Below are 10,572 nucleotides of genomic sequence, written 5' to 3' on the forward strand. Positions count from 1 at the left end.
CCGTCACTACCACCACCACTCCCCGCCCGAAACATGAGCCCAGCTCCCACCGCCACCCCAACACACGCCACCCCCACCAGCGGGTAGACCACCAACGCCAGCACCCGGAACCCCTTCCCCCGCCTCCGGCGCAGCACGGCCCCGCCCATAAATCCGCCAACCACGTCCGACGCAATGCCCGGCAACATCAGGGCGCCCGCGGCAGACGCCGAGAAGTGACCCGCCGTGGCCTGGTACAGCAGCGGCACGTGAAAGAGCACGCCGTACCAGGCAACAGCGTCAAATGCCAGGGCAAGGTAGGGTCCGAGGAAGGGGCGGCCGAAGAGTAAGTGGAGGGGCGTGAGCGGGTGGGCGGTTAGCGTGTGTTCGGTGCAGAGGAGGGCGAGCGGTAAAAGGGCGCTGGCGAGGAGATAGAGGTGCGTTGTCCATGTGAGGGGGCTGGAAAGGAGGTCGAGGTAGAGGAGGAGGGTTGTTAGGGAGGTGATGAGGGCTATGGCGCCGAGGAAATCGACTTGGGCGAGCTTGGTTTTGGTGGAGGTGGGTTTGTGATGGAGGCACCGGGGTTAGGGTTATTGACTTGGGCTCGAGTCGGTTACTTATTTCCGCTTTGGGAAAGTATCCGACTTACATGTCTCCGGTCCGAAGAAGACGTGGTCTGCCCAACCATCTTCGACTTCATTGTGGACTCGATGTACTACAGTCTATCCCTTCTCAATACTCTTGTCTCGCAAATTTCTTCCTTCACCTCACTTTTCTACCAGCTCTCTCCCGTACCTCCATCTCTTGATCACTACCACCACCACCACCATCACCTCCATAACAACAATACGAAGTTCAACCATGTCCTTCGCATCTGCGGAGAAGGAGGTGAGGTCCTCATTGTCTTCCCAACCCCAGCCCCAGGCCACCGATATCGTCGAATCCGCCGCTTCGCAGGATGGGCTCAGCACACCGGGCGCGCCTGGGGCGTCGGAACCGCCGGCCAACACACCGGTGCAGCTGGCCCTGATCCTCGTCGCTTTGTGCCTCGCCGTCTTCCTGGCTGCCATTGACTCCGTCATTATTACTCCTGCCATGCCAACAATCACCAAAGAGCTCAATGCCTCGGACGCCGGCTTTGCCTGGATTGGTTCTGCCTACCTCTTGGCCCTCTCAGCCACGTCGCCCTTTTGGAGCAAAGTGAGCGACATATTTGGCCGAAAGCCCATCCTCATCGTTGCCAACGTTATTTATCTCATTGGAAGCTTGGTTGCCGCCCTATCCAACAGTCTCGTGATGCTCATTGCCGCTCGTGCCGTCCAGGGCACGGGTGGTGGCGGTCTCATCACCCTCGTCGAGATTTCCGTGGGTGACATGTTCAGCCAGCGAGAACGCGGTCTCTTTTACGGAATCTACGGTGCTGTCTGGGCGGTTTCGACTGCCATTGGACCTGTTATCGGTGAGTTGAGGATGAGCTAGCAAGGTAGGACTAAACTGACTTGACCAACAGGCGGCGTTTTTACTGAGCGCGCGACTTGGAGATGGTGCTTCTGGTTCAATCTGCCTTTCGATGCCCTGTCACTCATCATCACCATCATCTTCCTACACACCCACAACCCAAAGACGCCCCTAGTCAAAGGCCTCATCGCCATCGACTGGGTAGGCTCCGTTCTGATTATCGGCGCCACCCTTATGTTCCTGATTGGGCTCGACTCGGGCGGCGTCTCCCACCCGTGGGGTTCTGCCTTCGTCATTTGCCTCATCCTCTTCGGCGTCGTCGCCTACGTTTTATTCGGCATTTACGAGCGGTATGCGCGCTACCCCGTCATCCCCCGCCGCATCTTCGTGGGATTGTCCCGCTCTTGCATCTTTGGCGTCGTCTTTTGTCACGGCGCAGGCTTTATCGCGCCCATCTTCTTCCTTCCGCTCTACTTCCAGGTTGCGCTTGGCGCCACCCCCATCCAGTCCGGTGTTTGGATGCTGGCCATCGCCATCTCCTTCACTTTGTCCGGCATCATCATGGGTATCGTCATACAGCGCACCGGCCACTACCTATGGATCATCCGCGGCAGCATGGCTCTCTTTACGCTAGCTGTTGGCCTGATGGTCACTTTCGGCCCAACGCGCGACTGGCCGCGCATCATCATCTTCCAGATTCTGCTCGCGGCCGGCATTGGCGCCAACATGCAGACGCTGGTCATCGCCATCCAGGCACTCGTCGCCCCGGAGGACATCGGCGTCGCTACGGGCACGCTCAACTTTGTGCGCAACATAGCCACCGCCATCAGCGTCGTGCTGGGGCAGGTCATCTTCCAGAGCATGCTGGCCAACCATACTATCGACCTGGAGGACTCGGGGATCCCAAGCGACGTGGTGCACCGGCTCGTCAACGGCGGCGCCATCTCCGGATTCGGGCTGACCGACGGGTTTACCAAGCCGCAGCGCACCGCCTACGCCACGGCCTTCTCCGACGCCATGTCCAAGATGTGGATCTTCTACACGGTGCTGATCTTTGTCGGTTTCCTGCTTTCGTTCGGTATCCGCAAGAAGGAGCTCATGACCTCGCACCAGGTTACCAAGACCGGGCTTGACGCCGAGGAGGCCAAGCGCCGGAAGTTTGAGACGCCCAAGGATGGTAGCGATGCGGTGGCTGTAAATGGGGAGAAAGCGGAGCACGCTTGAGGTACCTTAGTCAATTGGATGGAGAAGCATGAAGTGAAGTTGTTGTCTGCTCGGGGCCCATGAAGTTGGTCAAGAGAAATAATTTGCACACACAATTTATCTGTCAGCTTAAAGGGTACCAGAATATGATCTTAATCGAATAAGAAACAAAACAGTCCATTGACCAAAAGCCGCCGGTACTGTACGGGGCGTCGAGTCTGTTCCTGCGTGTGATCCACTATTATCAGTACGACTTCATAGCTTGTGGAAGGGGGAGGGCAACGATTCCTCGCAGATCCTTCTTGTCGTGAAGGTTTTTTGGGAATCATCGACGGGAACAGCCACGGTTGGCTTCGTGCACGCCGGTGGAGGCACATGGGCGAGTAGCTCGCTCAGATACGCGCCCCGACCCTCCAACGGCAAATTAGCCCTTGACAAAGATGATGTGTGCCACAAGAACTTGAGTCTCGCTTCGCATAGCTATAACAGCATCTGCGATTATGCCCGTAGATTCATTCAGGAGTGTGGACTCGATATCGAGAAGGTCAACTCGGAAGTCGCGGATCTTGACTTGGTTGTCTCCCTCGAGTCGTCCCTTGTGCATGAGCGTCCCGTCCGGGCGGAGGCGACCGACGTGGCCGGTTCTGTAGGAAACGTTAACGTCCCAGGCCGATACGAACCCGTTAGTCAGAAACTCCTCGTTCGTAAGTCGTTCTTCGTCAGATACCCGACGCCAACTCCACAACCACTGATCAGGATCTCGCCCGGAAATCCCTGCGGCACGAAGTTTCAAGATCTAGACCGCCGAGGAGGTACAATGGGGCGTCGGTAGTAAAGCGGTGATACACCTCAAAACCACACACACCACCAACGCTGGTCACGTGCCACGCTCGTTGTGATGTCAATGCAGCATGAGAGGAGATGGCTCAGGAAACAACAAAGTGATGCCGCGGATCCTACGATCGTGGTATCGATACGCCTACGCGCGGTCACAGCTGCCGCGAAAGAAATGTCACTTCTGCAAGTGTTGAAAGAAAAGAGTGAGAATTGTCTTGCCCCTTAACCCCTGAGAGGGCGGGAGTTGTCTCTCCTAAATACATGAGAAGTGCCAAGGTGGAAAAACGGAAAATAGATAACCCTACCCCTCTGGCCACTGCAAGGCGTATACCCCAGTTCAGTAGTGGTGTCTCCACGAAACTGAGTCTTGAGGAAAGGCCGGCGAAGTTGGCCCATCTTCTCCTCGACCGCCTGAGAAGCAAGTACGGAGAACGGGGTTGGGGTAAATATCGTGGGCGGGGGTGACTGCGCCGATGCCAGCGAAGCCAGCCTTGCTCAGGGCTTGATTTCACTTTGATCGAGTGATGCAGGGAGAATATGGGCGGCCGTCATTAACGCCCAACCACCAACCGGAGAGACCACCCATAGAGAATGAGTAGTGGATAGACATGTTGTCAGTAATGTCGAGGAGGAAGAAGAACCCGCCGGGTTCAGCAGCGCCCGTACATTTCGGAGGGTACCTAATTATTGTGTAAGTTGGTGGGAGTGTGGAGACATTGGAAGCGACAACAACGTCGTATGAGCCGGGCTTATAACCCTGACTGGCCGGGTCCTTTTCGGCATCGAATGTCTTGAAAATCATCTTCTCGCCGGCGCCTTCAAACCGGGCAGCAGCCTTCTCGAAGAAGCTGCTTGCGATATTAGTAAAGGCGCAAGACGAGTAGGCATCGTCCACGGCATCCAAGATAACTTGGGTTGAAGAGCCAGTTCATGCGCCGATGAAGTTGATCCGTCCGGGGATAGCGGTGAGTGAGCTGCTCACGCTCAGTCTGATGTCGATGGGCCAGGGGTATCGCTCCCTCAATTCTTTAATGGTCTTTTCGTCGTCATTTCGCCACTCGGGTTTGACGTACAACTGTTTACCGTCCATCGGGCGGCCGGGCTTCTGAATTAATTACTGGTACAGAAATCAAGGTGGCGGCGCCTGTCGGAGCAAGTTCGGAATTCTCGGGTATAACCATAGCAGACATTTTAAGGAGAGGAGTGGAAGCCGTCGGTATCTATGGGGATCAAGTGAGCGGGAGTGGCAGTCCGTGGGGCTAGGGGGGAAGGCGATGGGCCGATGACGACGCGGACTGTCACCGGACTGTGCCATCGGCGACTTTGGTGAGGTATGCAGAGATGGCGAAGTTCGCAGTGATGGCATCCGCCTGGACCGTGATGTTGGAGAGAGTCGCTGCGATTTTGATGCCAGCCTTTTCGTCGGGGAAGAGAAGCGCGCGGGTAATGTCGAGGTCACAGACTTCGAGAAGCTGCCCGGATATCATGTCCGTGGTCCTCAGCCATCATCTGAGCGGCCTCCAGAACCATCGAAATGTACCCTGCCGCGGGGAACACAACCTGGCCTTGAATCTGATGACCTTCCAGCCATGGAAGGTCCTGGATGCTAAGGAAGTTTCACCAACGGAGTTCGATCCCAGTTCCGTCGTCGGCCCTGGCGCCAAGAAGCGCGTGGGGGATTTGTGAACGGGTACGGTATTGTTGGCTCTTGCGAGACTCGTACCAGTATGGCTTGTCATGGTCCCAAGCATAGGTGGACAAGTTTCTTGAGGAGGGTAGGGCGACCAGCTTCAGGAAGCAAGGTATAGACAGCCGCGAAGCCAACGGCCGACGCACCAAGGTTTGCCCATACGGTGCCTAGACAAGGAGAAAAGACCAGGAAGCCGCCCTCCCCGCGCCTCAGTCCTCCAGAGTACGGAATTTCGACGCCGAGCTCGGCGATTGTTTACGAAGCCGGGCCTTTCAGAGCAGGATTGGGGCCAACTTCTAGAGCGAGATGAAACGGGCCGTCATTCCCCACCGCGGCGATCACGGCCTGCGAGGCGAGGATGGTGTTGGCCATGCTATCCCGCCAGTGGGTTCTACCGAGGGTGTCGTTCAGCTCGACCTTGGCCCCATCAAGGACGCCCGACTACCAAACACAGTTTCTGGCTGGTGACTTCATGGGCAACCATGGCTTCGACATACGGCTCTGCACACGGCGGCATATGATGCGAGTGGTTTACTTTGCAGTTGCCCGATGTTCGAAGCGGATGACAACTTAACGGGCAGGGCAGAACTACGCGAAGTGACTTTTGCAGCGCTGCCTCAGAGCTGGCAGAGAAAACAAATGGTAAGGTGGAGGATGTATGACGCTGCGTAGGGGACCCGGGGGGGGGGGGGTTGCTCTGAGGGTGTGTGGCTTTCGAGGATCAATAACGTGGGTGTGTTGTGTGTTTGCCCCTCCAAAACCTTGCTCCATGGTTAAATGCGAGTTACTTGGAGAAGATAAAGATTAAGCTTACCGAAGCTCCATAACTGCCTATTCTTACCGTGTAAGGTAAGCACCTCCAGATGGATTGAAGGTCGAGGTCGAATACAACGTGGTCAGCTCGCCTGGGAAGAGCGGCTGGGCTTGCCGGCTCCGATACTGCTGCGATTCAACCAGCCAGGCTTCCGTGGAGAAATCACTATGGAATACATCTGCCAAGTTACCTTAAAGACAACGCTGACCACTGATGTCCGTGGAAGTGCTTGACCTCACGAGGGGCGTATTGCAGGCATTAATTACCTAAGTACAATGAAAAACGTGACAGCTGCATGGCACAGGGTTGCGCAGCCAAAACAAGGTGGCCGTAATCAGGTACCTGGGTGACAGCCCGTAACCGAGGCGCGGCCCGACCCTGAACCATCTGTGCCGCCCAAGCTATCCCCATATTCGTAGGGTAGGGGTAATGAAGTCCCGCCCGGCCCGCCCTACCCTGCTGTGAAACTCGGCACCGACCCGAAACCAACCTTACCTTACCTGCCTCGGGTTGGTAACGCCAAAACCTTAACCAAACCTCCCGTCTCTACCGACCACCTTACTTATTCGCGATCCGTCATCCGAGGTCATCCACATTCATCCATGATGACCATAACGGACCAGCCAAACAGCGCCAACTGGCAAGATCCAAGTCCTGGCGCATTCGACTTTGAGCGATTGCTCGATTTTGGCGTCAAGGACATCGAATCCAGGCGCAACAAACCCTCAAGGCCGCTGGCATGCCAGCGCTGCCACGGTCAAAAGCTGCGGTGTGTGCGACGCACCAGCGATGCACCCATCTGCGACCGATGCTCGTCTGCCAATGTTGAGTGCGTTAGCCGCCAACCGCAGCGCATGGGCAGACCAGCCGAAACCACCACCAATGGTCTCAATAGCGCACACGATGCGGGTCGTCCCGGTTGGAGATTGAAGGCTCACGCCGAGTCCCATTCACGGCCCGCCGGGACTCCCTTGCTAACTGCAACTGGTGGTACGAAGCGGCGTAGGAAAAGCCCAGGCGATCCATCCGCCAGCTCATCGCCAACCGACATGGTCATCACCTACGACAGCGCGGCAAGACAGTTCGAGTTGGACGGATGGATGTGGCCGTCCGGCCCTTCTCTTTCCGACGCCGCGCCTCCAGCTCTCACCGCCGCCAGCAACACGGCACATTCCAGCAGCGGTGTCTCTTCCTCGGCCCTAGTGCAGCCGAGCACCGGTTTTACTTCGTATGTAAGCCCGCTTGGAAGCTTCGGTAGTCCAAATGCGCTCCTCCAGAGCCTTGACGACCTATCAAATCTGTTCCCCGCGAACATCGAGCCTCCGTGTTTCGAGCCGCAGCGCACTCCGGAGACCAGCGACGGGGTTAGCGATGACCAGCTCTCGCCCAGTGACGCGGTTGAGCATTTATCAAGACTCCATCTCGAGCTCTATCATTGCCTCGTCGCCGTCAAGGCCGTCGAGAAGATGAAAAGAGATCGGCTACGCTACCAACCGCCCACAAAGCCCGGCGGCGACATCGACACGAGCTGGTCTGAGAATTTGTTTCGCACCACGGAACGCTTCATCGAAGCTCTCGAAGACTACGTCGGTCCCCAAGCCTCGGATCCCTGTTTCCGCCCATCGTCGGGCCCAGCTCCTACGACTATGGACGACGACCAGAACCGCTGGGAGGACACCGACCCCAGCAACCCCGGGCCCCAGGTCGACACCGCCACCGGTCTCATGATTGTGAGCTGCTATACGCGGCTTGTGCAAATCTTTGACGTCGTGGTCTTCGTGGTTGAGACTTTTCAGGACATGGATTGCCCAGGCAGCTACGTGCAAGTCCGATTCGGCGACTTCACCCCTACCGTCAACAAAAGGTTCCAGGCCCGGGCGTTGGGGCAGTATGTGCTGCATCTTCTTGAGGGCATATCCGATGGTGTGGACAGGGCCGTGGCCTCCCGACAACCATATGCACGTGCAGTGGCCGAGGTCCGAAGAAACGAGGGCAGGCTCAAGGAGCGCATATTGACCACGTTCCATGGGGGGCGAAAGCCTTACCTGGGCGCCTCCCGGGGCCCGACATATCCTTTCGTTCCCAAGAAGGGGCGCCGGGGCTGATGCAGTAAGACGACATCAATAGGAACCGACATGGGACCAGCTTTTCATGTTTGTACATATGTATATCTAGCGAAAGAGCAGAGGAGGCGGAGAAAAGCGGAGGCAAAATCTTGACTCCCATTGAGTGATCAATCCATCATCCCAAAGTTCCTTAGATCTGCGATTGCAATTTCCCTTCCAAACATGCCACACGCTTTGAGCTTAACCGGACCCCGGATACCTAAGGAACTCCGGCTCGCTTTACAGCTTGGAAGCTTATTCTTTTCGGGGTCAGTACAGGTTTGAAACATACACGCGTGCAAATCGGACTCGGGGTCACGCACTCTCAACGGAGTCCAACCGACCTCGGAGCTTTCAGGTCAACTGTGACGAACCTACTCCAGGACCCCGTCCTGTTAAGGTTCAGCTTCGGTTGAAGGTAATCTCTCAAGGGTGCTTAGGTTCGGTGCAGCCAAAGAGTGCACAACAAAGACTTGTCTCAACAGTAGGCTCTCGAGCTTGTAGCGAACTGTAGTTGTGATTGCTAACTGGAGAACTCCCAGAGCTCTCCAGAACGAGTGGCTATATACTATCTAGGATCCGAAGTATCTCTGTACTTTTCCCTTGCGGGACGCCAGGTGCTATGTTGCTATGTGCTATGTTCTGTCTTAACACCATAGCACCTTAGCACCTTGCAGCTTGGCTGACGTCCCTGTTCCGAGTCCTGACTGGTCCATCTAGCGATTGGCCCGGGGCATCTCGCGCCCCCGAGTCCCACCTATTGGCATATTCGTGACACCCCAGCACCGCAAAAAACCATAAGAGGCAAGAACATGCCGCATATCAATATATTGTATGGGTCGGCCAAACCTCGCTGCTTCTTAATGGTGGGTATTAAGGTCGATGTCGGGGTAAGCGGGCTCTCAATTGCACCTGCTGTTGCTCTATTAGGTATGATATGGTATATGCCTCGGGGGCGAATGCCAGGTGTCAACGAATCACTATCTGTATTTCTGACAAGCTGTCACATCTTACATTCCCAGGATCGCAAGGATACCTATTCGCCGCACTCAACTTCCAGGCTCGGCTATAAAAGTCTTAAAGGCCATGTCGTAGGCCAGTAAACGACAAAGTAGGTAACCACGTATGAACGACTTGAGAGCTTTCCCCGGCTTTGGAAACGAAGCACCCCGTGCATGCAATCTCCTTGGGGTGCTTGAGGATGAGCTGAATCATGGCAAATAGTCGGACCCTCGAGCTCCGTAGCCTCACTTTTGGCTAGGTGCTGTGTTTCTGATAGGCTATACCGGCTAAGTTCCTCGGCTCGATGCACCTCGATCTGATGCGAGGGGTCGGACTCTCAAATTCTTGGAAATCCTGTCTCTGTTTGGAGTTTATACTACCAGTGGTGTCAATCCTTCGAATCCTTTCAGTTATCCGAATGTAACTCCATGAAGGCAGGAGTTGTCACTTGTCTCTACGCTTTTGTGACTTGATGTTAGGCTTCCGAGATCCAGAGCCCAACAAGCTTACCATCGGGCCCTCCTAACTGGATGGTGAAAGAGTGCAATGTATTGACAATGGAGAACATATTAAAAACGGAAACTTCCTTGAGAACAACCGGCTTTTGTGTCCCCTAACATGGAAAGTCATCGTGGGGCTTTGAGCTCGGTCTTCCTTGATCTCGGACTTAGACCCCTGTCATCTGTCCCACGCTAACAACCATACAAGAATTGAAATGCGTGAGGTGTGGTCTTGGCTGGCGCGAGCCAGCTTGAAAAGGTTTGGGGATGATAGGTGGTATGTCGGTGTCTGAATCTCCGGGGCAAGGGCGGCATAGTCTGCTCTATCATTATATAAAGCACTGCTCCGTGCCGGTTGACGAAGGATGCTTTTCTCTCTCCCTCCATTAGTCACCTTACGTTAACATAATACCTTTCCGTCTCCAAAAGACTCATCTTCGTTTTTCAGGTCACCCGCCTACCAAGCTTGTATGTTTACAACCTCGAACCACTAGTTTCTTGTCGCGCTGACCAACAACGCCTTCCAGGTCACCATGAAGTGCGCTACACTTTTTACCGCTGTCGCTCTGCTCCTCACCAGCGCTATGGCTCTACCCAACCCAAAGGCGGCTCCAGAGGCTGAGGCCAACCCGCAGATCTGCTACTGCAACCTTGGATGTTACGACACTTGCGGTCAGAAGTTCTGCTGCTAAGCCACACGTTCCTGGCGCCTAGTCACCTCGGAGACATGCAACTGGAGATCACTAGGCATGCATGGACGTTTGATTGGTCGTTGGTAACTACTTTGGATGATCATTTTAGTTACAATAAGTCTGGCTAGCAATCAAGACAATGTCGGCCTCTGAAATGGAGGTTACCAACAATGAATAAAGTCTCAGGGCAATAAGCGAGATGCCCAGCGATGCCCCCGGGGCCAAATATGGAATGCAGTTGATGCTTACAATCTTTTCCCAAATACAAATTCCAGATCCTCCGATATTACCC

General features: G+C 55.3%; 3 protein-coding genes across 3 annotated transcripts; all 3 read left to right on the forward strand.

Annotated features, from left to right (window-relative positions):
* Window positions 1–840: 840 nt before the first annotated feature.
* On the forward strand, window positions 841–3,440 carry CHGG_06798 (uncharacterized protein; the record flags this gene model as incomplete). The annotated part of the gene is made up of 5 exons (XM_001222892.1): window positions 841–1,438; window positions 1,490–2,631; window positions 2,817–2,842; window positions 2,902–3,344; window positions 3,397–3,440. The coding sequence occupies 5 exons, from the start codon at window positions 841–843 to the stop codon at window positions 3,438–3,440; spliced, it is 2,253 nt and encodes a 750-aa protein (XP_001222893.1).
* Window positions 3,441–6,586: 3,146 nt separating this feature from the next.
* Window positions 6,587–8,086, forward strand: CHGG_06799 (uncharacterized protein; the record flags this gene model as incomplete). The annotated part of the gene is made up of 1 exon (XM_001222893.1): window positions 6,587–8,086. One exon carries the CDS (start codon window positions 6,587–6,589, stop codon window positions 8,084–8,086), a length of 1,500 nt encoding a protein of 499 aa, XP_001222894.1.
* Window positions 8,087–10,121: 2,035 nt separating this feature from the next.
* Window positions 10,122–10,433, forward strand: CHGG_06800 (uncharacterized protein; the record flags this gene model as incomplete). The annotated part of the gene is made up of 2 exons (XM_001222894.1): window positions 10,122–10,260; window positions 10,390–10,433. 2 exons carry the CDS (start codon window positions 10,122–10,124, stop codon window positions 10,431–10,433), a joined length of 183 nt encoding a protein of 60 aa, XP_001222895.1.
* Window positions 10,434–10,572: the final 139 nt, after the last annotated feature.

This window comes from Chaetomium globosum, genomic scaffold, assembly GCF_000143365.1.
Source record: "Chaetomium globosum CBS 148.51 scaffold_3 genomic scaffold, whole genome shotgun sequence".
Classification (NCBI taxonomy): Eukaryota; Fungi; Ascomycota; class Sordariomycetes; order Sordariales; family Chaetomiaceae; genus Chaetomium; species Chaetomium globosum.